Source organism: Myotis myotis, unplaced genomic scaffold (genome assembly GCF_014108235.1).
Source record: "Myotis myotis isolate mMyoMyo1 unplaced genomic scaffold, mMyoMyo1.p scaffold_m19_p_10, whole genome shotgun sequence".
Taxonomy (NCBI): Eukaryota; Metazoa; Chordata; class Mammalia; order Chiroptera; family Vespertilionidae; genus Myotis; species Myotis myotis.
Window position 1 is genome coordinate 53,383,949 of NW_023416314.1, and position 25,051 is coordinate 53,408,999.

At 55.8% G+C, this 25,051-nt stretch overlaps 1 protein-coding gene across 1 annotated transcript in view; it reads left to right on the forward strand.

Annotated features, from left to right (window-relative positions):
• OTOG (otogelin) overlaps window positions 1-21,878 on the forward strand; it is a 76,272-nt gene extending 54,394 nt beyond the window's left edge. The window contains exons 35-55 of the mRNA XM_036326887.1: window positions 408-2,194; window positions 3,047-3,215; window positions 3,538-3,683; window positions 4,234-4,323; window positions 5,034-5,217; window positions 7,644-7,864; window positions 8,081-8,219; window positions 9,828-10,022; window positions 10,222-10,434; window positions 10,992-11,096; window positions 11,296-11,403; window positions 11,822-11,923; window positions 13,404-13,502; window positions 14,277-14,317; window positions 15,243-15,318; window positions 15,417-15,595; window positions 16,379-16,483; window positions 16,682-16,801; window positions 17,865-17,910; window positions 20,188-20,267; window positions 20,378-21,878. Of these exons, the coding sequence (XP_036182780.1) occupies window positions 408-2,194; window positions 3,047-3,215; window positions 3,538-3,683; window positions 4,234-4,323; window positions 5,034-5,217; window positions 7,644-7,864; window positions 8,081-8,219; window positions 9,828-10,022; window positions 10,222-10,434; window positions 10,992-11,096; window positions 11,296-11,403; window positions 11,822-11,923; window positions 13,404-13,502; window positions 14,277-14,317; window positions 15,243-15,318; window positions 15,417-15,595; window positions 16,379-16,483; window positions 16,682-16,801; window positions 17,865-17,910; window positions 20,188-20,267; window positions 20,378-20,578 (4,406 nt within the window). The 3' untranslated portion in view covers window positions 20,579-21,878. The remainder of the gene's footprint in view (window positions 1-407; window positions 2,195-3,046; window positions 3,216-3,537; window positions 3,684-4,233; window positions 4,324-5,033; window positions 5,218-7,643; window positions 7,865-8,080; window positions 8,220-9,827; window positions 10,023-10,221; window positions 10,435-10,991; window positions 11,097-11,295; window positions 11,404-11,821; window positions 11,924-13,403; window positions 13,503-14,276; window positions 14,318-15,242; window positions 15,319-15,416; window positions 15,596-16,378; window positions 16,484-16,681; window positions 16,802-17,864; window positions 17,911-20,187; window positions 20,268-20,377) is intronic.
• Window positions 21,879-25,051: the final 3,173 nt, after the last annotated feature.

A 25,051-nucleotide genomic window follows, 5' to 3' on the forward strand; every position in this document is an offset into this window, starting at 1 on the left:
CTCATCCCTCCCTCGGATTCGCTGTAAACCCCAGGGTCTCACGGACCCGTCATACCCAGACCTCCCAGGTCCCTGGACAGGCCGGGTCAGCAGAGGGGCCTCTGGAAGAACACTGTAGAGCAGGCTGAGACCTCCCTCATCCAGCCCTTCCTCCCGATTTCACAGAGGAAAAATGAGGCCCAGAGTAAGGGAGGGACTGGCTTGAAGTCACGCAGCAGAGCCCAGACCCGCTGGCTCCTCTGAGTCACCCACGTGGCAGAGGCCGGGGGTTGGTCAGGCAGCCTAACAAGCCGTGGGAAGCTGTCTTCCCCGCTCACCTCGGGTGCCCATCTGACCCCAGCCCTGCACAGTGTGACCCCCGGGCAGCAGTCACCCCACCCTCTGAGCCTCTTCCTCATCTGCCCCAGGTGTGGAGCCTGCAGTTCTGGCTCCCACGGAAGCCCATGGCAATGAGACCCTGCCTCCGAGTCAAGAGCTGCCCACCCCCAGGGACCAGGAGCTACAGTTCCCACAAGACACTCCCGGGGCCCCCCAACACAGGCCGGCATTCACCCCAGCTGCCCCGCCCACCACGGCCCTGAACCCATCCCTGGCAGCCACTGAGGGGCCACCGCTGCCTCCAGCCCCCACCCAGGAGCCCCTGGGGGTCACGGCATCGAACCTCCCTGCCCATGCCACAGGGGCCCCGGCCAGCAAGGGAGTGACCGCCAGCCCCCCCAGCACCCCGCACGCCCCAAGGTCCTCATCCCTCCCCCATTTGCGGCAGATGTCCACACCTGGCATGGGGTTGGGTGCCATGGAGACGACCAGGGTAACCATGACCTTTGCAGGGAGCCCCAACATTACAGTCTCCTCCCAGTCACCCCCTGCACCTCGCTTCCCACTCATGACCAAAGCGGTGACAGTCCCAGGCCCTGGCTCCTTGCCTGTTAGGACGACACCCCTACAGGCCTTGCCCAGCCTGGGCTTGCCTGCAGGTCCCTCCTCCAGGCCTGTGGCTTCCCCTGCAGTGACCTCCAGGCCTCCCACTTCTTCACAGTCCCACGAGACTTGGCTGACACCTGCAGTAACAAAGGTCACAAACAGGACAGGGATCCCCCAGTCCATACAGACCCAGCCCATTCCCAGTCCCAGCAGCCCCCCAGCTGAGCCTGGGGCAGCAGCAGAACAGGCTCTTGTCAGCCCTGTGGCGACCCAGGGAGTGGAGATGATGCCACCCACAGAGAAGGTCCACCTGGGGCCAGGCCAGCCCACGGGCCTGCTGCCATCCCCACTTCCCAGCCCACTCCCCACTGCCCCGTCCCACCCCTCCGGGCACACCACCACAGCCACCAGGCCTCCAGCGCCACCCCCAGGGACTCTGGCTGCCACTGGCCTGTCCACAGTTGCCCATGGGCTGGGGGTCACACCCTTCATGTCTCCGGAGTCAACTCGACCCCCCCAGCTCCTCTCTGGCCTACCTCCCGACACCAGCCTACCCCTGGCCAAGGTGGGCACATCTGCCCCAGTGGCCACTCCTGGCCCCGAGGGCCCTGTCGTCACCCCTCCACTCCAGCAGCAGGCCACATCTCCCGCCATGGCCACGACTCCATCTGCTCAGCCCCTCAGCCCTGCACAGCCTCTCACCCCAGCTATGGTGGCCCAGGTGCACCCACCCAGTCACACAACCCCTCCGGCAGCAGGCACAGTTCCAGGCCCGCTTCTGGGAGCCACATTGCCAACCTCTGGAGTGGTGACTGTGGCCGACGGGGTGGCCTCCACAGTATCTGTTGCCCCACGAAAGAGCACCACGGAGAAGATGGCCATCCTGTCCAAGCAGGTGTCTCTGCCCACCTGGGTGCACGGCTCTGCCCAGGAGGGGCCCACAGCGCTCACGCCTGCTGTGGCCCACACTCTTGCTACCTTGGTGACCGAGGCCAAGGATCCCTGGGCCGGCACAGGGCCACTCGTGCCCACATCCCATCCCCTGAGCCCTGTCTCGGCCAGGACCGCCTCCCGAGAGAGCTCACTGGTTCTGCTCCCTCAACTCCCTGAGGCCCATGGAACCTCGGCAGGACCTCGGCCCCCCGCAGGGCCAGTGGGAGAGGCCACCACGGAGCAGTCCGGGCGCTCGGTCCCAGTCCAGAGCATCTCCGAGGGCTCAGCCGTGGCCTTGGCAACCACCACTGAGGCCAACGCATCTGCCATGTGTGTCGTGAGTGATACAGGAGGTTTCTGGCCTCCTGTATATGGACCCTCCATGCCTTCCCTCCTCCCATGCCACTGGGCTTGGGCACCACCACACTCACATACCTGGGCTAGGGGCACGTCCTATGGAAGCTTCTTAACCAGCGGCCAGACTACAAGATGGGGTCTAGTCACTGCCTTCACCCCTTCCCCATGCCCCTGGAGCCTGAAAAGTTCTCCAGGCTCCTCTGGGCCCCTGATACCATATCAGGGTCACACTGTGCCCCAAAGGGGCCCCAGGGGCTAATTGGATGGCTTGGTGTGATGTCCAGGTGTAACCACATGGGTATGTCAGTGTGCATGTTTGTGTCTGGGTGCCTGCATGGGACTGTGTACACACATTTGTGTTCATGTATGTGAGACTCTGAACACTCAGATATCTGTATGTGTGATACATGATGCTGAGAGACTGTCTTTGTGCATTTGTGAGATAGATAGATAGATAGATAGATAGATAGATAGATAGAGTGTGGGAGGGGTGCTTGTGGGAGGGGTGCTTAGACTTCTATGAGTCTGAGCTAGTGTGTCTGCACACTGTGTACCTGGGGATCTCAGCATAGACCAGGCAGATATGCAAAGACTCAGGGAGTCAGTCCTCTGACCCTCAGTCTCATGCGCAGCCCAGCCCCAGGCCCCGATGGGTTGGGTAGATGGAGAATGAGGGCTCCATTCCCTGGTAGGTTTACCTCAGGGTCTCCTCCTGCTAGAACCTGCATCTGAAAGGATTCCGGGCCCTCATGGCTTCAGGCTGGGTGGGCTGGGGGTGAGTGGCTGTGGCTTCTAGCCTGGGCCCTCACACGTCCCTTCACCTTGTGCCCAGCCAATCGCGGAGGAGGACTGCATCCGCCACATCTGCCTGGAGGACCAGCTGATCCGGGTGAACCTGACTCAGCACTGTCCCCAGGGTGCTGCACCCCTTCACTGTGGGGTCCTGGGCCTCTCAGTGAGAGTGGGCGGGGACCGCTGCTGCCCCTTCTGGGAATGTGCCTGTGAGTCTGGGGTCCTCTGGAGCCTCCCCTGTCCTTGTACTGTGTCCTCCTGTACCTCTGCTCCAGCCTGATTTCTACCTCTGACCTGGTGCTTCCCAGCCTTAGAGTAACCCTGACCTGAAAATGACCTCCCGTGGGACCTCTTGTCTCAGTGCGACCCTTGACCTGGCAGATTTCCTACCCTTGCAACCTCTGTGTGACCCTCTAGCCCCCAGGGCCTCTGCATCGCCCAGGAAAAGACCCAGGCACCGGTTCCGTGTTCCTACGCAGCCTTGGCCTTGAAGGCACCTGTTTATTCTTCTTGTCCCCTGCCCTCCCGCAGGCCGATGCTCCATCTTCCCTGATCTGAGCTTTGTGACTTTCGATGGGAGCCATGCAGCCCTGTTCAAGGAGGCCATCTACACCCTCAGCCAGAGCCCAGACGAAATGGTCACCGTCCATGTCCTTGACTGCAAAAGCGCCAACCTGGTGACTGCCTGCTTCTTTCTGCCCGCACTTGGGGCTATGACTAGGCCTGGAGGGGGATTAGCAATGAGTTGGGTTTTGAGGCGGTGAGGACAGATGCGGAAGCTCTGTCTCCCGGGGGTCTCCTGAAATGGGTGCGTGGGGAAAGAGTCAGTGGTGTCTGCCACCTGCTGGCCTTTCCTGGGGCCTGTGCCATCCCCAGCTTGTCTCAGCTTCCTAGGCATGTGCATAGGATCTGGGATGCCATTCCAGGGATGTGGCCTGGTCAAGGGTGCCAGCTGCAGGGAATCCCCACTAGGATGCCCCATGAGCCAGGTGGAGGAGGCCGGGTTCTTTGTTTGTTCGTTGTGGCTGAGCTTGCATGGAGGTCAGGTAGAGCCAAAAATGTTCTATGGGATTCTGCACCATTGCACAGCCCCAATGGTTCCGCTGGCATGTTGTTGGGAGAGGAGTCAGGGATGGGGGCGGAGGGTGCTCATACTTGCTTACCAGAATAGGAGGCAGGATGGGGCTCCAAGCTGATGGGTTGATGGGGGCTGGGATGTCTCTGCAGGGGCACCTGAACTGGCCCCCGTTTTGTCTGGTGATGCTGAATGTGACTCACCTGGCCCATCAGGTCACCATTGATCGCTTCAACCGGAAGGTGAGTCTGTCAAAGAGCCGGTCTCTGGGGCCGGGCAGCAGTCAGTGGAGGGCCAGGGCTTCCAGGGGTGGAGGGGCCTGAGGCTTATTCATGGTTGGGAACTGGGTGGGGAAGGACAATTTTAAGAAAAACAATGCAAAATTAAGTATATTTGGAAGGGGTTTTAATTAGAATACTTTGGCCACCGTACTGTCAAGCAAGGAAGAATACCGGGAGGAATACTGTGACAGAAGACGTTAGAGGGGCAAGAAACAGTGACCTTCATGATTGTGGTTAAATATCTGACTTCCGCACTTTTGCTCTGAGGGATTCTGTCTTAGTGGTCAGCGCAGAGATGGGGAGACCCCAGAGAGGAGTGCCCGGCCCAGAGGCTGGGGGTTTGGGGAAGATCTCCCAGAAGAAATTATCTGAGCAGAAGCAGGAAAGAAGAGAGTGATTAGAGGGACCCAGAATTTGCTAATTTGCCCATAGAGATGTGGCCTGCTTCTAGATGTTGCACTTCTGGCTTCTTTGTCATGTGCTCATAAAACCTCCACGGAACTCTTTTGTGCACCTCGGGTTGTGTCTTGGCTGCCGGTGCCTGAAACAGAGCCTGTCACAGAGAGGGCGCTTAATAACTGTTGTTGGATAATTGGAGGGATGGATGGATGGACGGATGGATAGATGACCAAGCTGTGCTCACATTCAGCACAACCCCTCCCCCCTTTAAGGTGACAGTGGACTCACAGCCTGTACGGCCCCCCGTGAGCAGGTATGGGTTCAGAATTGAGGACACAGGCCACATGTACGTAATCCGGACGCCGTCACACATCCTGATCCAGTGGCTCCACAGCTCGGGACTCATGATCCTGGAGGCCAGCAAAGCCAGCGAGGCCCAGGGCCGTGGCCTGTGCGGTGAGGTGGGACCCAGCTGGGGGCAGGGGGCTGCTTCCTGGGTCCACCTCTGCCCCCCAGACACAGGTTCCCCTGTACCAGGGAAGGCTGGGACAGAGTGTCAGGCGAGAGTGGGGATCAGGAGAGCTGCCAGGCAGAGACCCAATGTCCCTAATGTCTTCTATTCTGGAACTGAAGCTGCCAGCAGGGAGATGGCTCGGGGCTCTGGCCTCGGCCAGTTGTCGCTTCAGGCAGGATTGTCTGTCAGCTTCGCTGGTGGCTCCCTAATACCAGATAATCCTTCCAGCCCGTGTATGCCTGAGCACTTCACAAAGCACTTCCACGCTCCCATCGCACTTACTCCAGGTCATCCACACAATAGCCCTGAGAGGTGGTCATTGAACTAAAGAAGAAAGGGGGCTCAGAGAGGTTAAGTGGCTTGCTTAAGATCACACAGCAGAGCTGCCACACACATAGAGCTAGTGTTCTTAGACCACAACATGATTGCCCTTGGCCCGTGCCCTAGGGGACCAGTGTATTTTGATAAGCAAACTTGGATTCAGGAGGAATCCGAGTATGGACTGCTACTCCTTGAAGGGGCAGGGGACTCCATGACAGACTGCCCTGATTATGGTGATGGACGACATAGGGAATACTTACACACACACACACTTACGACCTCCATCCGTAAGTCTGCTCCCGTTTTGTTCATTCACACTCACGCTCCTGTAGTCAAAATGCCCTCTACACTTAGACTAACACATCTAAGTCTGCTTCCTGATTATTCTTTCATTTGTGCAACGTATAGTTACTAGGTACCAGTCACTGGAGGCAGAACAGGAGGCAAAAAAGACAAACCTCCTGTTTGATGAAACTTCTATTTTTACTGATACAAGCGTCTCTCCTTGTACACATCAGCACCACCAGCACCCTTTTCTCACCTGTTCTGCTCACACCTGGCAGAGTGCTGTGGTCAGCGGTAACTGGGCGGGCCAACTCCTCGGTAGGGTCGCTTTGTGACACCCTTCAGTGACTCAGTGCCAAGACCAAAAATGTGACCTTTGGGACCATCGATAAAATTTTATTAAATGAGGCTTTATATTCACAAAGCTGGTGGCTCGAAGTGTCAGGGCAGAAGACAGCTAAGTTATCCAAACCAACACTTGGTATCATGGCCACTCTGCTAGGCATGGGGGAATACCGAGTGAGAATCTAAAGGAAAATGAGTCTTTTGGAGAAGGTGACACAGAATTGGGAAGGTCATGGACGGTGCATTAAAGGGGTCCTTGAAGGGAGTATTTCAGGCAGAGGGAGCCGCCTGAGCAAAGTCAAGGGCAGGGAAGTGTGTGTCTGACGCCCAGAGTATGAGAGAGAAGCTGGAAGTTAAGGCCACGCTAGAGGTTATGACAGGTAAACCTCAGTCCCCTCCCTCACTCAGTGCCTTCACACACAGTTTATTTCCTGCACACATAAATTCCCCAATGGAGGATCCTCCCATCTTGTGGCGCTGCTATTTCAACACGAGCTTCCAACTCCACAGAAGGAAAGAGTTGGGAAATGTTTATGGGCCAGGCCTGGACGTGGTGCCATCACCTTCACTTGGGTTTCATTGCCTCAGTCAATGACGCAGTCACATGGTCTCAACGACTGCAAGGCAGCCTGGGAAAAATAAGCTAGCAGATTGCCCAGGCAGAAGAAGAAACAGGTGTGACAACTAGCTAGCCATCTCTGTTAAAGCAGACATTTTTAAAAAATATTTTTATTGATTTTTTACACAGAGGAAGGGAGAAGGATAGAGAGTTAAAAACATCGATCAGCTGCTTCCTGCACACCCCCTACTGGGGATGTGCCCGCAACCACGGTACATGCCCCTGACCGGAATCGAACCTGGGATCCTTCAGTCCGCAGGCCGACGCTCTATCCACTGAGCCAAATCGGTCAGGGCAAGCAGACATTTTTGAAGTAACTTTTAACTTCATATAATGTCAAACTTCAAGGTTACAAAAATAGTATAAGGAACTCCCATGTACTATTTACTCAAATTTACCAAGTATTCACATTTTGCCGCATTTGCTTCTCTCTGTGTATACTAAGATATAGATAGATATAGAGATAGCGATAGAGATAGAGATATACTGTGTGTGTGTGTGTGTGTATTTGTATCAATGCACTTTTCTGTGCATGTGCAATTTATATATATGCGTTTTTTCCTGCACCATTTGAAAATACTTTTGTATCCCTAAATACTTGGGCATGTATTTAGAACAAAGACATTTTCTTACATAGCAGGTTTGTTAGCTTCTCTGGGCTTCATTTCCCTCACCTATAAAATGGGATAATACTAATACCAGCCTCAAAGACTTGTTCTGAGGAATATGCAAAGTGACAGCTGAGGACCTGGGAGTGTGGTGACTATTGTGGCTGTTGGCTAATTCTGCCCCCTTCAGGTATCTGTGATGGGGACGCAACCAATGACCTCACCCTGGAGGATGGTTCTGTGGTGGGCGAGGACGAGGACCCTGCTCCCTTTCTGGACAGCTGGCAGGTGCCCAGTTCCCTGACCTCCGTGGGCCAGACCCGCTTCCGCCCAGACAGCTGTGCCACGGCTGACTGCTCTCCCTGCATTCGCATGGTGTCCAACCGCACCTTCAGCGCCTGCCACAGCTTTGTATGTGCCAACTGGGTTCAGAATGGGGGGACCCCCTTGGCTGGGAATGGCCAGGAAGGGAGGGGCAGATCTGGGTGAGCTCCCCAGAGGTCTTATTTGGGACCAGATTGGGTGTCTGTTAGAGGCTCATTGTCACCTCCGGGCAGCGCTAGGGAGAGCTGGGCCCCGGGATGTGGGGAATCCAGGGAGGCAGCACTGCCTGATACGTGTGCCCAGGTCTCTCCAGAGTCATTCTGTGAGCTGTGGATCCGGGACACCAAGTACGTGCAGCAGCCCTGCGTGGCACTGACGGTGTACGTGGCTATGTGCCACAAGTTCCACGTGTGCATCGAGTGGCGGCGCTCTGACTACTGCCGTGAGTTTGTGGCTGGGCGAGGGCAGGCATCTCCTCCATGGCTCCTTTACTCCCACAGTTAGAGCCGGAAATACTTTTACAGACCTGAGTCCAAGTCGAGGCTTTCCAGACTTAATTATTCACTCATTCAATTGCATTAATTAATAAATGTCTATATACTTCATAAATAAATCTATGCATATTTTAACAAATTAACAAATTTATTTTTGTTCTAATTTATATTACCAAGTCAAGTAAATCTTATTTATTTATTATTTTATTTCTCTGAGTCTCCTTGGCCCATCTGTAAAATGGGGACAGGAATGATAGCTCCCTCTAGGGTTGGCTTGAAGATGGCATAAGATACTGTGTTCAGAGTGCTTCACACTAGCCTGTCACATGGTTATGTCCAGCACATATTCGTTCCTTTCTCTTCACTGTTGGTCATCGTCCTCTTCTTTCAGTCCCTCCCCTCCTTCCTTAAAGAGAATTGAGATCCACACTGTCCCACCCCCATTAGCTTTGCCCGGGGGCAGGGGGATAAGCAGGGTGGACTGGCCTCAAGTAGTTTGAACACACCCAGACAGGCAGGAGATGGCTCACAGGAAGCCACACCTTTAATGTGACAGATAAATGAAAAGACAATGCCACCCAGAATATGGTTTTCAAACTGTGGATTTCAACTCAGTGGGTATGAAATCAACTTTTGGGGTCAGTGCCAGCATTTGAAAAATACAATAAAATAGAATATACTAGAAAAATTAAATATTATCTCATGAACAAGTTTTTGTTGTTGTTGTTGCAATATATCAGTGATTCTCCGTTCCAGCTACCCTTTGAAATTGCCCAGCGAACTTCAAAAAGCAGTGATGCTTGGGCCCCACAATCAGAGATTCCGATTCCATTGGTCTGGGGTGGGGTCCCCATGATAGCAGTTCAAAAACTCCTGGTAATTCTTTGGCTATTTGGTTTGAGGACCACTGTTCTTTCATATATATGTGTGTGTGTGTATGTGTGTATATGTGTATATATATATATATATATATATATATATATATATACACACACACACATATATGTACATATATATATATATTTCAGAGAGGAAGTGAGAGGGAGAGAGAGAGATAGAAACATCAATGATGAGAGACAATCATTGATCAGCTGCCTCCTGCACACCCCCTACTGGGGATCGAGGCCACAACCCAGGCATGTGCCCTGACTAGGAATTAAACCTGGGACCCTCCAGTCCGTAGGCCGATGCTCTATCCACTAGGCCAAACCAGATAGGGCAGACCACTGTTCTATTGGACCACAATGTCAAATCTAATTTTTACAGTCAAGAGAGTTTGAAAACACTGACTTAGAGCAGGGGGTTGGAATGTTGTCTGTGAAGGGCCAGATGAATCTTCGAGGCTTTGGGGTGGTACGGCCTCTGCACAACCACTCTGCTCTGCCCTGTAGGACACAGGCAGCCACATTCAGGAGTAAATGAACGACGTGGCTGTGAAACATTCAGTAAAACTTGGTTTGCTGACTCCTGATCTAGAGGAAAGAGGTCGTGAAACCCCTTCGCACTGTCTGCTGAGTCGCAGATGGTGCTCACTGACGCCCTCTGTGTTCCTGCAGCCTTCCTGTGCTCCAGCGACTCCACATACCAGGCCTGTGTGGCGGCCTGTGAGCCTCCCGAGTCCTGCCAGGATGGGATGCTGGGCCCGCTGGACCCGGAGCGGTGCCAGGTGCTGGGCGAGGGCTGCGTCTGCTCTGAGGGCACCCTCTTGCACCGCCGCCACTCGGCGCTCTGCATCCCTGAGGAGAAGTGCGGTAGGTTCCTGCCCTCCAGGGGTGGGACCCTCCAAGCTGGCTTCGCCCTAGGCCCTCCTTCACCCTCCTGCACCCATGGCCTGTATCCTTCCAGGTCTGCTTTGGGCTGGTCATTGTCCCAGGGAAGGTCTGACCTGGGACAGTCTGGGTCTCCCCACCCTCCTGAGGCCCCTGTGCCTTCCCCACACCCCCGCTGCAGCCTGCACAGACAGCACGGGGGTGCCGCGGGCCCTGGGGGAGACCTGGAACAGCTCCCTCAGCGGATGCTGCCAACACCAGTGCCAAGCTCAGGACACCATCGTCCCAGTGGACCTGGACTGCCCGGGCCCCCGCCCTGAGACCTGTCCCCGCTTTGGGGAGGTGGCCCTGCTCCGGCCCACGGAGGATCCGTGCTGCCTGGGGGCTGTTTGTGGTGAGTCCCACTGTTCACTTCCCTGGGCCTGGACTCCAAGACAGTTAAAAGGCTCCAGCTCTGACCCTGATGGATAGCACAAGGCTGGGAAAGTGAACGTGTCTGGTGTTTGGTGGGGGAACTGGGGAGAGGGAGAGAAGCCCACCTGGGGGACAGGAGCCACACCTTAGGGTGGGCAGGGCTTAAAGGCACAGGCTCTGGAGTGGACTCTTCCTCCACCACCTGGCAGCCTGGGGACATTGGCAGATCATTTAACATCCTCTGTGCTTCAGTCGATCCTCCTGTAACAGGGGGCTGATAGTACCCACCTTCCGGGCTGCTGTGAGAATTACAGAAGTGAATACTGATCCAGAACAGCCGCTGGCACATGGTCCATTGGGTTGGATGTTAACTATTATTGCTTTTTTGTCCCAGTCACCATCTGAGGCTCCTTCTAGGAACGAGGGACCTGGGGGCTGGGAGGCATCATGGGGACCAGGTGTCCAGGGTCTGGGAACCGCTGGAGGCTGGGAGAAGTCCTGGCCTCCAGGTGACAGGCCCTGTGGCCCCCGGGCCAGTATGTAACCAGACCCTATGTGAGGGCCTTGCCCCCACCTGCCAGCCAGGCCACCGACTCATCACCCACTTCCAGGAGGAATCCTGCTGCCCCAGCTACAGCTGTGGTGAGAGGTCGGGGACTGGGAGAATGGGATACCGACCACCTGGGGGAGGTGGGAGCCTGCCCCTGGGGTAGGGGAGCAAGGACAGCTTTGGGGATTGGGTTCTGGCTGGAGATTAGGACAGAATCAGGGTGGGTGGCCTGGTGTGGCCAGGCAAGGTCTGCTCCCAGTGCCTCGATTCTGTTTTTTGTTTTTTTTCCAGAGTGTGACCCAGATCAGTGTGAGGCCGAGGTGATCCCCAGCTGCCGCCAGGACCAGATCCTGATTGCCGGCCGCCTGGGGGATTCGTGCTGCACCTACTACTTCTGCAGTGAGTGGGCAAGCCATCAGACGTCAGCGTGCACCCCTGGGCCGCAGCCACCCCTTCCCCACCCTGGCTTCGTTGGGTGGCGGGGAGGAAAGGATGGGGGTCACAGGTGGGGAGGGGGGCACAGGAGAAGGTGAGGTCCCTGTCCAGAGAGACGTGTAGGAGAAAGAGGAAACCGATCCCTGTGGATGACTGAGCACTAGGAAGTCGGTGCTTGCTCAGCGCAAGACTTAGATGGACACAGGGAGAACGTGCGCGTTCTGACTCCAGGACAGGCCATGGGGGACCATGAACCACTGCCCTTAGTCTAGCCCCGTCCCACCTGGATTTTCAAGGTGTCCCCACCTCGCCACCTGTCCCCTCCCAAGCCCCGTCCCCACGAGGGGGGCTGCCTGTGACCGCAGGGCCCCTCTCCCCTCAGCCTGTGGTGACTGTCCAGATCCGATCCCCGAGTGTCAGGAGGGGGAGGCGCTCACTGTGGACAGCAACACCACGGAGCTCTGCTGCCCTCTGTACCAGTGTGGTGAGTCCCGGCGGACGTGGGCCACGGCCGGAAGGGGCTCCTGGGTCCTGTATGTGCCACCGGGCCCTTCACAGAGCCCCCTGCCCCTCCCCAGGACACTCATGTTATTACCCCATCCCAGTCTTCATTATGCTTTCATTACAAAAGCCCTATATCTGCCTCGTAGAAAGTACAACATCCAAGTGAAAACACTGTCTTCCTGCCTCCCAGGTAGCCGCCTGTCAGCATTTCCATCCGTGTCCTCGTGATGCCTTTATATGTGTGTGCTTTACCCAAAGAACATCACCTGGACATACTCTTCTTTAACCAGCTGTGAACACGTGACCTTCACCTTTCCACATTAATAACATTTTTAAGTTATCTCGTACCCAGTCCACAATTCTCCTGGCTTGTCCAACCCAAGATCCAGTCCAGGACCACACATTAATCTTACATCTCTTAAACATCTTTTAATCTAGCATGGGTCCCTTTTTCTGTGTGACACTAAATTGTAGGGCCTGGCTGTGGTCCTGCGGGAAGTCCCACCGTCTGGATTGTTCATCTTGCTTCTCTAGCCTGTGCACTTCCTGTAAACCGGAAGTTAAGACCTGAGACTTGGTGGATTCAACTAAAACGTTTTCTAACTGGAGAGTGCATGAGCTTCGTAGTACATCCCACCAGGAGACACATACCGCGTGGCTGAGCCACTGTAACTGATGTGAACCTCGGCCCTGGATTGGGGTGGGGACGGCCACAGTCCTCCATCTGACACTTACATGTTTCCTATTACAACCAGAAAGTAGCCCATTACTTGGACGCTGTACGATGTCCTTCTTCCTCTCCGCTTCATACTTTTGTGAAACACCAGTTGACAATGCTGACCTGTGCCAGCAATTTTTTTAGTAAATCAAACAAGTCTTACAGTCTTTCCCCTTCAGCGTTGACCTTTGTACCTCTCCTCCCCACCAAAGAAGTTGAGCCTAGAGATTTCCTCACTCCTGGTCTTGCTCTCGATACATGAGCGTGGCCGAGGAACCCTCTGCAAAGAGGGACCTGCCTGAATAACAGTAGGAAGGGAGTGTGAGCCTGGAGTGTGGCCACGCCGAGCAGCTCGGGCGGCTGCATGTGGTGATGTCCACCAGTGGGAAGGGTGTGCTCTCCCCCAGAGGGAACCGCTCTGGTCAGTGGAGCTTATCCTGGTCACTGGCTCCCCTCTGATCGCTACTCTCGGGGTAACACAGAACCCGGAGGGGGAGGCCCAGTTGAGTGACCTTAAGGTTCTGCCATTGCCACATCGTAATGCCTCCCGGAGCAGAAGTAGGGCCTCCCAAGGTAGTTCTACAGGGACATTCCGGGATCCCAGACTTCTCTCCTGGACTTCAGCCCAGGAGGGTGTCTGAGGAAATTGGGGGGACTCCCTCCTTAGCCGATGTTGCATTTCTGAGGATTCACGCTCCAAATCGTCTGCGGCTAATGCGCCCCCTGCCTCCCCTCTGTGCAGTGTGTGAGAACTTCCGCTGCCCCCAAGTGCAGTGTGGCATGGGCACTGCCCTGGTGGAGGTGTGGAGTCCAGACCGCTGCTGCCCCTACAAGTCCTGTGGTAAGTCCCGGACAGGGCGGCCCCTCCCGAAGGCAGAGATCCAGGGCCCCTTTCCATCAACAGTCTTTATTGCAACTAGTAATAAAATTTTGTTAAATCCACCTCAAATCCTTTGGGGAAGTAGGTGGGAGTGATCAATCATGAACACCAGTGAGCTTTATATAAAAATATAATTTTAAAAAGAGTTGAGCCTGACCTGTGTGGCTCAGTGGTCGAGTTGACCCATGAACCAAGAGGTCAGGGTTCTATTCCCAGTCATGGCACATGCCTGGGCTGTGGGCTCAATCTCCAGTAGGGAGCGTGCAGGAGGCAGCCTATCCATGATTCTCTCTCATCATTGATGCTTCTATCTCTCTCTCCCTCTTCCCTTCCTCTCTTTGAAATCAATAAAAACCTGTTTTAAAAAGAGTCAGGAAACTCTAGTTTGCACCTGGATATTTTGCTTGTCTTTTTCTGCCCCTGGATGTGAACCTCGTGAAGGCAGGGGTTTTAGTCTGTCTCAGTCATTGCTCTGGCCCCAGAGGAAAGCTCTGGGCACGTAAAGCCATCTGCCGAGGAGTTCCCCAGAGGAGTGTTTCACAGCCACTCTGCCCTGGAGCGCCTCCCCCTGAAGCTGGAGCTGCTGCCTCCCTTCAGTTGGCCAGTGGTGCCTCAGCGAGGGGGAGGGAGGCAGGCTGGAGGAGGGCTGTGCCTGCAGTGAGGCGTCCGAAGGCCCGAAGGTCCTCCACCTGGACATCTCTGGTGAGGTGGGTCCTGGCCCCTCCTGTTTTTCAGAGTGTGACTGCGACACAATCCCAGTGCCCCGGTGCCATCTGGTACGTAGAGCCTGCCCTCCCCTGGCCTGCCCCGCTTCCTTTCCTTCCTTCCCGCCCCTTCCCCTGGAGACCCTGTGCCTTCCATCTAGGACACAGAGCCTCGGGTTGCAGGTCAGTGTTGGAGTCCTAAGCCCTGCTCCCTGGGCACAGTGCCCTTAGTTGTAAAGTGGGCGTGGTCATGCTTCAGAGTTGTGAGGATTAAGTACAATGATGATGAAGATGGGGATGATGAAGATGCTGGTGATGATGGTGGGGATGGGGAGGATGGTGAATATGATGATGATGGTGATGATGATACGACGGTAGCTAATATTAGTTGAGAGTTAACTATATGCCAGGAACTTTCCTAGGGCCTTTATGTATATTATCACATTAATTCTCACGACAACCCAGTGATTCTATGATTGACTCAGTTTTACACACAAGGACATTAAGGTTACGGTCATATAGCTAGTAATCACAGTGCCAGGATCAGGAGCCAGGAAACCTGCAAAGTTATGTTTAAAGTTATGTTTTTCACATAATTTTATGAATTACATGTATTCCCCCCAAACCTCAACATGCATCTCCTCTCACTTTGCCTCCTGCCCCATCCTCTCTCTCTCTCCCTTCAACTGGGGAAGGAAGTAGGGAAGTAGCATGAGCCCAGCGAGATGCTGTGCTGCAGCCATGCATCGGTCCCCTATGATGGGGCCAGTGGGTGCTCAGAGTGACAGGAGAGGCCTGAGGCCCAGAGAAGACCCTGGGGTGCTTCTCAGCGGGGAGCCTCAGCGGGAGGGTGACTGGGCTCACAGGGTGCCAAGGGTCCCCAGGCCCCAGGCCCTTCTCCACTGCTGCAAGGAGAGAGGGGCTGAGGTGGCAGACTGCTCCCGAGGGCGGGGCCGGGCCTTCCCACCCGGGTGCTGACCGCCTCTGCCCCACCCAGTGGGAGAAGTCCCAGCTGGATGAGGAGTTCATGCACAGCGAGGAGAACGTGTGTGGCTGCGCCAAATACGAGTGCGGTGAGCGGGGAGGTAGAGCCAGGGTGAGTGAGCCATGGGTGGCGCGGGGGTGGGTGCTGGGCTCTCGGTGACTGTGACTGCCCTGCACACCCATGCAGTGAAGGCTGCCGTATGTCTGAGCCGAGAGCTGGGGGTGATGCAGCCGGGCCAGACAGTGGTGGAGCTCTCGGCCGATGGCGTGTGCCACACCTCCCGCTGCACTGACCTGCTGGACCCTCTCACCGGCTTCTACCAGATCAACACCACCTCTGTGCTGTGTGACGTCCACTGCGAGGCGGTAGGGGGCAGCATGGGATGGGGTGGGGGAGGGGTGGTCAGAAGGGCTGGCCTGGCAGAGCCTAGATGCTCCAAGAACCAGAGGGGCCCTCCAGCTCTCCCCAAGCTCTCTAGACAAGTCTAGAGCATGGGCATCAGGGGCTCCGGAGACCTCTGTGGAAAGTGCTGGAAACAGGGCTGGGTTGGGCGAGGCCAGGAGAGGAACAGCGGGAGTGAAGGCCTGGCAAGGGTGGGGATTTGACAGAGAACATGTATGAAGCACCTTCTGTGGCTGGCATATCCCCTAGTTTGTTTATTTCTGTGTTTGCGTTGCTGCTGTAATTTGTTGAGCACGTCTACATGCCCGATGCTTAGGATAGTTACTGGCTTCTAGTGAGTGCTAAAGAACTATTAATTGAATAAACAGGCTTAGAATTGTTCCTGTTTTTCAGATGAAAAAACTGAGGTTTAGGGAAGTCCAGTCCTTTGTCAAAAGTCCTACAGGAACTGGGACTCAGCTTAAGGTCTATCTGGAACCGAAACTGGTAGCCGTAATTACCAGCGATGCCATCTTTGAAAGGGGTGGGGAGCTCTTTATCACTGGGGCTGAGCCCAGGACCTGCAGCAAAGGAATCACAGAGTAGCCATGGGATGACCTTCCTGCCGGGATAGAAGGAGCCTGGGGGTCCCCTTCCTGAGCGTCTACAGAGGGCCCTGCTCTGGGCTCAGAAACAAAGACAGTGGGAGAGGCAGGAGGGCGGAGGTGGGCATGTGCCGAGCCCATCCGTCTCTCCCTGTCCTGCAGAACCAGGAGTATGAGCACCCGCGGGACCTGGCGGCCTGCTGCGGCTCCTGCAGGAACGTGTCCTGCCTCTTCACTTTCCCCAATGGCACCACCTCCCTGTTCTTGGTATGCAGCCCCCTGACTGCCCACCTAGGAAGGGGTTCCGGCAGGAGACACCGAGGACCAGGACCCAGGGCTGGGTACAGATGGGGTCCTGGGCAGTGCTAGGCTTGGGGCTGCACCTGTCTTCGGAGCTATACCGATTGGTTCACCCGGGCCATCCATCTGGCCACGGTCCCCATCACCCACCTCTGTGCCCTCCAGCCCGGGGCGTCCTGGATTGCAGAGTGCGCCCGCCACCACTGCAGCAGCACCCCCCTGGGCGCCGTGCTTGTCCGCTCGCCTATAAGCTGCCCACCGCTCAATGAGACTGAGTGTGCCAAGGTCAGTGCCAGTCCCCCCGCCCCGCAGCAAGGCCTGAGGACAGGGGCGTCGGCGCTCTTAGTAGTGGGGTGGGGAGAGGTCTTTTGTGCAGGGGTGTGGGAGGAGGGGTTCCCGGAGCCTGTGCCTGCCCCGCCGCCCCAGGTCCACATCTCTCCATGCCTGCCCACCTCGCACATCACAGGGCCACACACAGACACACACAAATATACACTGTTACAGACACACTGCCACGGACAGTCGACTGCACGCACACACCACACACTCCGCGGGGACATTAAGACCTCAATATGCCAGCGCACACATGCTCACTGTCACACACCACAGCACTTTTGCACTAGTGTGGACAGCTGTCACTATGGGTACACCCCAAGGACAAGGATTTCCTCGAGGGTTAGGGGTTATTGTTAAATGATAAAAGCTCCTGAGATGGATATGGGCATTTAAAGATTTCTGACCTTACCTAGAAGATAAATACACACACACAGTCATACTCTCATATTCACAATCACACCTGTACACACACATATATGCTCACAAAATCACACACATATAGAAACGCACACTCACACTAATTCACAAAGAACTGTCATGTCCATTGTCTCATCCATTTCACAGTAGAGGAGGAGGGCTCTAAGGGAGAATTGCTCCCATTTTAGAAATGGGGAAATTAAGCCCAGAAGAAAGGGACAACTTATCCAGGGCTGAGACGGAGCCCAGGCCGTTCACCCAAGGGGGCAGTAGCTGACCCCTCCCTGGCCCTCCATGCGGGGAGCTGCCCCTGGAAAGCATCACCTTAACCTGGGCTCCAGCCTCAGTGGGAGCCGCAGACAATCTCAGTGCCAGTGTCCCAAGCAGTCAGCTCACACCTGTGGCTCTCCCATGGCCAGCCCAGGGCCCCCTTCTTCCTCTGGCCGAGGCCTGATGGTTAGCAGGGTCTGGAGGTCCTGCCTGGGGCATCATGGGAGGAAAGGAGTCAAGTCCCTGGGACTCCCTGCCTCTTGCTGGGATCGTGGCTCCTGGTCTGGACAGGATCTCCCACCCACCTTCCCTCTTCTCCCTCCAGGTCGGGGGCTCGGTGGTCCCTTCCCTGGAAGGATGCTGCAGGGCATGTGAGTGCTCATGGTGGCGACCCAGGGGTGAGGGGCTCTGGTGGGGGGACAGCATGTCATGATGGGACTAGAAGGCCAGGCCCTGGCCTGGCACCTCCGGTGGTGTCTCTTCGGGAGTGAGTAGATGAAGGAATAATCCCCGACCACGAGGTCCAGGCACTGGCACAGACAGGCAGCTGGGCAGAGGCCATGCTCACCTTCCTGTCCCAACACAAGGCCTCTGCTTCTTGTTGGAGACGGGGACATTGGGATATTGAGTCCAGGAGGTCAGTAGCTCACTGGCCTGCCCCTGCCAAGGCCTCCAGCCCAGATGCCCACCCCCCACTACATGAATTCTCCCTGTGGCCTGGAACCGTGTCTTGGAGGGGCCTCATAGGTGGGATTCAGGCCCACAGATTCCCTGCAGAGTCTGAGTGAGAGGTCTGCACAACGGTCCTCACACCTGGCCCTGGGACCTGCAGCCCCAACCACATAGGCATGCCTGGCCAGTCAGCCTTAGCGCCTTTGCCCACATGCCTCCCCTCCCCCTCGGGTCCCAGGCGCTTCCTGGGAGGGCTATAGAATGTAAGACTTTTTATGCTCACCGCACATACTCCAAGGAAGTTGGGCTCAGTGCCTCATTGGCTGATCTCTGACCCACAGCTCATGTTCCCTGAATGTCCCGTGTGCTCGCATGTGACCTGCAACCCGTGTCCCTCTCCCCAGGTTCCCCGGGGACCCTGTTTCCCGTGGTCCCCGTTAGCCCCGCCTCTCCTCCACGGGTTAGTGTCCACTGCCGCCCAGGTACTCCTCTCGGGAGCCCACGGAACTGGAGGCGGGCAGCCGCGTTGCTATTTCCAACCATGTCCCTTCTGCTAGGTGGCCCCAGCTCTGGGGGTGGGGGTGGGGAGGGTGGCGGCCCTGCTCCCTGCCTCTGGCAGAGGCCTTTCGGCCAACAGTGCATGCTGGGTAGCAAGCTGTGCCCCCTGGGCTTGCATGGGAATGCTTCAGCGGTGCCCGCTCACCTGGTGCCCACCAATGCCCAATGCTGCCACCGCTTTGCTCCCACTGGTCACTCAGCCAGTCTCAGTCCGGACCCAGGGGCCATGGCCAGGATAGCACTCCATTCTCCTGCCTCGTGGGAGCACAGACAGTGGACAAAGTCAGCTTAGCTCTGACTGGGAGTCCTCCTGCCTCTGTGGTGGGAAACCTGTGGTGAGGCCCCAAGGCCAGAAGAAAGGATTCCTCCCATTTCCAGAAGGCACCTGGGGTCACAGAGCAAGCCCGTGCTCCTGGCAAATATTTACTGAGCACCAATGTGCCAGGCCCTGTGCTAGGCACTGTAGACACAGCATACACCAGGCCTCGTGGAGCTGCCATTTTAGCCGGGAGAGACAGAATAACTAGTAAAATACAGTGTATAATAGAGGGGATGCCTCTGGTTTTATGGGGATGGAAGCATATGCAATGTGGAGGCCCCCATTCAGAAAAAGAACACAAACTTATAAAGCCAGATTGAGGTGTGAAAGGAAATATTTATTTAGAATGAGGACAGAACTCACAACAAACTGTGGACGAGGCCATGCAGAAGGCTCTGCAGCTTACACCTCAGCAGCATAACCAGCAGGGCGTCTCTGACTGGGTGGTGACACTGTCCTGGGCAGAAACCGGCTGGGGAGGGGTCAGCAGGGAGGACTGGTGCAGGGAGAGGTGCCATTCCAAGCAGGGATTCAGGGTAGGCCAGTGGTGAGGAGATGCTTGAGCAGCCGGGGGCATGAATGAGCCGCGTGACTACTGTCTATGGGAGGCATGGTCCAGGCAGAGGAAACGGCACTCCGATCAGTCTCCATATGGATGAGCCTGCTGTGTGCACACATGATACTCAGGACTGGGGTTGCCTTCATCCAAGAAATTGCAGAATCTTAACGCTAGGAGCCCTCTTGAATAGAAAAGCTGAAAATCACACAGGGATGAGGTCACCGATAGAGGTTAGAGACAGATGTTGGGACTGGGGTGGGGAGGCATCCTGCCTGTCCCCAAATCCTCTCTTCCCTAGCCCAGAGCCCCCGAGGCCATCCCAGGCACCTTCCTCTGTCTCCCCTGCCTTCCGTGCCACTGTCTCCCTCCAGGGCTCTGAGTGAAAAGCTTGCCCTCTGACGGGGAGGGGCTCTAATGCATGGGCACTAACGCTGGCAGACGGACCCTCCAGCATGACACTAACTGCCCCAGTCCGGCCCATCGTGCTGCCACCGGAAGCACCTTTCAGCCACGGCCACCTCACCCACCCTGTCCCCCTAGGTAAAGAGGATGGGCGCTCCTGCAAGAAAGTGACCATCCGCATGACCATCCGCAAGAATGAATGCAGGAGCAACACCCCTGTGCGTGGCATCCACCAGGCGGTGGGGGAGGGGCCGCCAACGATGGGGAAGGAGGGGGTTTGGGCAGGTGGGAACTACACAGGCCGCCTCACGGGCTTGCCCATCCCCAGGTGAACCTAGTGTCCTGTGATGGGAGGTGCCCATCCGCCAGCATCTACAACTACAACATCAACACCTACGCCCGTTTCTGCAAGTGCTGCCGAGAGGTGGGCCTGCAGCGGCGCTCCGTGCAGCTCTTCTGTGCCACCAACGCCACCTGGGTGCCCTACACAGTGCAGGAGCCCACCGACTGTGCCTGCCAGTGGTCCTGAGGCCTGCGGAAGGCCTGGGGCCGGGCCTTGGGCTGGTCGGGCCACCTCCATCACCCCTGCTTTCAGTTTCCAGCTGGCCTGTGTGGGGGGGAGGGGACGCTTCAGGTGTGGAGAGCTGGTTCATGCTGAGCCTGGAATGAGCAGAGGCACAGAGAGTGACCAGAACAGGCCACACCTGCCCATCCTGGCTCCCTCTCTAGGCTGCCCCTCCTCCACACTTGGGAAAGTGCCACAGGAGAGGGCTTGGGGACCTCTGTCTCTGGCTTGAGGCTGGAATGGGCCCTGGGTCAGGGCGGCAGCCCCTGCACACCCGTGACTCTGGCCACAGTGCTTTTGGTGGAGGGGGTGAGAGCTTTCCTAGGACGCTGGGATCAGAGCTGGACCCAAAACCAAGTGCAGGGTCAGGATGTGGGAGCCCATTCTCTTTCTTGGCCACGGAGAACCACAGACACCGTAAAAGGAAAGACGGCTTTAATTGCAACACACGGCCTGCACAGAGCTGCCCAGAAGGAATTCCCAAAAGCAAAAAGGGCGGGTTCCTGGGTCTAGTCTCACCAATATCTGTGCGCTCAGACCCAGAGACTGAGGAGCAGCTCAGTGACATTCAAGTCCCCTGAGCACCCTGGTATCCTGTTATTGACATTGTGATTTGGGAAAGGTTTAGGAGAGCAGGCCCATGCCTACTCCATACCACCCCCCGCCCCCATCCACCACAGCTGGCCTTCCTGGCAGGTGGGCTGGCTCTTGTGGGTGGTGATGGGAGGGAATGGCTTCCTCAGCCAGGGCCCAGCACAGCCCACCCTCCAAGGGCCATAGTGTTCAATGGGTACCTTCAGCCTGAAAGCAAGAGCAGCTCGGCTTTGCAGTGGCCATTTCTCGAAGGACACAGCGGCGTTGGTGTCTAGAGGGACTTCAGGTGGGTTTTGTGGTTCAGCTGGTTCTCAGCTCACTGCTTCCTGGGTCTGTTTAGCAGGAGAGCACCTGTCAGTGGGAAATGCAAGCCCTGTGTGTGCCGCCCAATTATCTGAGCATCTTCAGACCCTTGTCTCTGAACCAGAGTGTCTCTCCAAAACCAGGGCCAGGGCCCCTTCCACACACACACACACACATCCACCACCAGGTCACTTGTGCTCCTGGATCCAAACAGCATGAACATGAGGTGGTCCTGGCCAGCACCGTCCTGTATATCTGGATGTGTGTGGTTGTCCTATGCCCCCAGGGTTGGGTTAGGGTTCTGTGCCAGGATGGTCCCCAGCTGTTCCTGCAGACTCTCTGCTCCTGCACCTGAATTCTGTTTATATTTCCAATAAACCATGGGAAGACATCGAGACTCTGAGCATCTCTGAGGGTGTCAGGTGTGCTTTGACTCTGAAGGGCTTTCAGCTGTGAAGATAAGACCCTGTTTTATGGCCCCGGAGGTCACCCTGACTTCTGCCCCGCCCATGCCCAGCACCGTGCCCCACTCAAGACAGGTCCTCAGTTGGTATCTGTTGGTTGGAATTGGACCGATTCCTAGGAGGAGGGGTGGGTAGAAAAAAGAGGACATTGGGAGCTGGGAAGCTGGCACCCAGGTGAGGGGCCTGGGGAATGCTCCCAGCTCTGTGGGGCCAGGGCACATGCTTCTCACATAGGATGTGAATGGCAGGTCCTGAGGGTAAGTTTCATGTCTCAATGTTTCTGTATCTATTTTCCCGTTGTCTCATAAAGCTCAGTAAGTTTTTGCAAGCACTGTTGACTGTGCTGGGGTTAGGGAGAATCCAGAGAATAGCCTCAAGACTCAAGGGGTATCTATAGTATCTCCCCAACCCTTGTGTCCTCCCCACTCTGTGTGTGACTTAAAGCTTAAGAAAACCCCAGAGGCCACACAGACTGGTAAGAAATAGAAGCCCATGGTGGGAGGGTAGAGGGTAAAGGGGTCAAATATACAGTGACGGGAGGCTAGACTTTGGGCGGTGGGCACACGGTGGCATACACAAAGGATGTGTTATAGGGTTGTACACTTGAAACTTAGATAATGTTATTAACCAATGTCACCCAAATAAATTTATTTAAAAAAAGGAAGGAAGAAACAGAAGCCAAGGTCCCAGCCACTCGGAGAGCTGGTATTGAGCTGGGCGCACTGGGCGGCTGCCTAGCCTGCAGCCCCCTGTGACGTATTTGCAAACACGAGGGGTTTTGAGCCCCAGAACCATCCCATTTTCCTTGCTTGGGGCTCAAGTTCCAGCCCCGATTTTCTGGGCTTAATCCTCTTCCTGTGGAAATCAATAAGGACATTGTGATGGAATGATTCACGTTCAAGGTCAGGCCGGAGCAAATTGGAGGCGACATGCTGATTTTACTGCCCTCACTGAGCAGAGAGCCAGTCCCGCTCACAGACCCCTTAACCCTTTCCTCGCCACTCCCATCAACTGTGTCAGCACCTGCCCGGCTTTAGTCTCCTCCCCAAGGTCTAGGTCCCCAAGGCCTGGTCACCCATGTGTGGCCCTGTCTTTCACATTTCCCCAAGGATACTCACACACTTGTCATAGTGGTTCGGGGAAGGCAGATGGCAGTCACAGATGGAATCAAACAGGAACGACTTCAAGTTAAGATCAAACTTGTACAAGTTCATTGGCCATATCTTGCGCCAGAGCAGGAAGCTTTCCACTTCCAACCCTCTTTTCAAGGTTCTAGGCCCCCTCTTCCCTGCTTTCCTGGGTTGTCCCATTTGGGGAGGTGGAGGAGAAGAGGAACCAAATTCCTCATTTTTTTTTTTTAATGGATAGCAAGTCAGATCTTTTCTGTGGTTCAAATATGATAGTTTATTTTTCCTTTCTAATGAGAGAGGGAGGGAGGGAGGGAGGGAGGGAGGGAGGGAGAGAGAGAGAGAGAGAGAGAGAGAGAGAGAGAGAGAGAGAGAGAGAAATGTTCCTGCGTAGCTGGAACCTTGCATCCAAAACGATTCAGAGAACCTGGCTCCTCTGTCTTGGGAGTCTAGCATCTCCAGCAAGAGCCTTCCAAAGCCGCCATGCTCATCTGCATCAGGCCAGCCCTGGGAGGAGTGCGGGGAACATGCTCTGGAGGTTTGGGGGTGCCTGACTGAAAGTGGCTTGCTTTTATCACACTGGCCAGAACTCATGTGCGAGGCCACACCTAACTGCAAGGGAGGCTGGGAAATGTAGTCCAGCTCTGTGCCCAGGAAGAAGAGGAGATGCATCTGGGGGACAGTGTCTTCAGTGAGGAAGTGGAGAGAGTGCAGACAACTCCACGGAGTTTAGCTGAGAGGGCAGAAGAGGGATAAGGCATGAGGTCCAGCAAAGGTTTGTTTGCTGGTTTAAAGAAGCAGTGACTTGACCATATGTCCTGGAAGGAGCCAGTGGAAAGAGAAGAAAGGTTTTGCTGGGAGAGCAATCAAGGGTCTCAGAGGGCCTGGGGCTGGGACAGTGATGGATAAGGGCACCTCTAGCTGGGCAGTCCCCAATGTCCATGTCCCCAGTGTCTAACACAGAGCACTGAAAAATGAGTAGGAACATGCCTTTAAACATGAAAGTGAGGAGTCCGGGCAGCAAGAAGTTAAAGGGTATATAGGGGTGGACAGCGCCAGGGAGCCAGGTTCCTCCCCCTAACTCCCCCCCCCCCCCATACTGTGGTGGTGCCAACTAATCCCCTGCAGCAGGCAGGAGGCCTGCACAGCTGTCTCTCCCACCCGGCCCTTTGCCCAGAGGTCCTGGCAGCCCAGGGAATTGGAGGAGGGGGATAAGGAGGGTACAGGATGGGTTCAACCGCTGCAACCTTGGAGAGAGCTGAGCCGTTCTCTAGGCTTGCCACTCAGCCCCCACTTGCCATGAAGTCCCACCTCCCTGTGGGCCAGTGCCCCGCAGCCATCTGGACCCAAACCCCATCCCTGCTCCTCCCACACAGGTCCACTCCTGCCTCTGCACCTTTACCTGGGGCCTTTGCCTCATCTGGAATGCCCTTCTCCTCCATATCCCTAGATAGTTCTTGCCTAACCTTCACACCAGCCTTAAAACCCTATCCCACAGGATTCTTCTCTTCGGCCCCTAGCCCCACCACACCCCTAGATTCTGCTCGTCTGGGGCCTCACTTGCTGGTCTGTGCCTGTGCTCTGCTCAGAGCAGGGGGATGTAGGTTCACTCATTCATTCATTCATTCATTCTTCACCTACATTTCCTTCACAACAAATGAGGAAGCTGAGGCCCAGAGAGGTTAGGCAGCTGGCAGCTGGAGAGTGGAGGAGTCAGGATTTGAGCCCGTGCTTGTGTAGCGCCAGAGCCCACACTCAGACTTCCCTTTCCAAGCAGGAGGGAGCATGGAGGGGTTTGGGGGGAGCCCATAGCTCATTCTCTAGGACCCTTCCTCCAAGAAGCCAGAGCGGGCAGTGAAAAGGGGTTTCTAGTCTCTCTTCAGCCAATTACCAGTTAGAGGACATTGGCAAATTTCAAGCGTCAGTCCTCTGTTGTGAGAAGGAGTGAC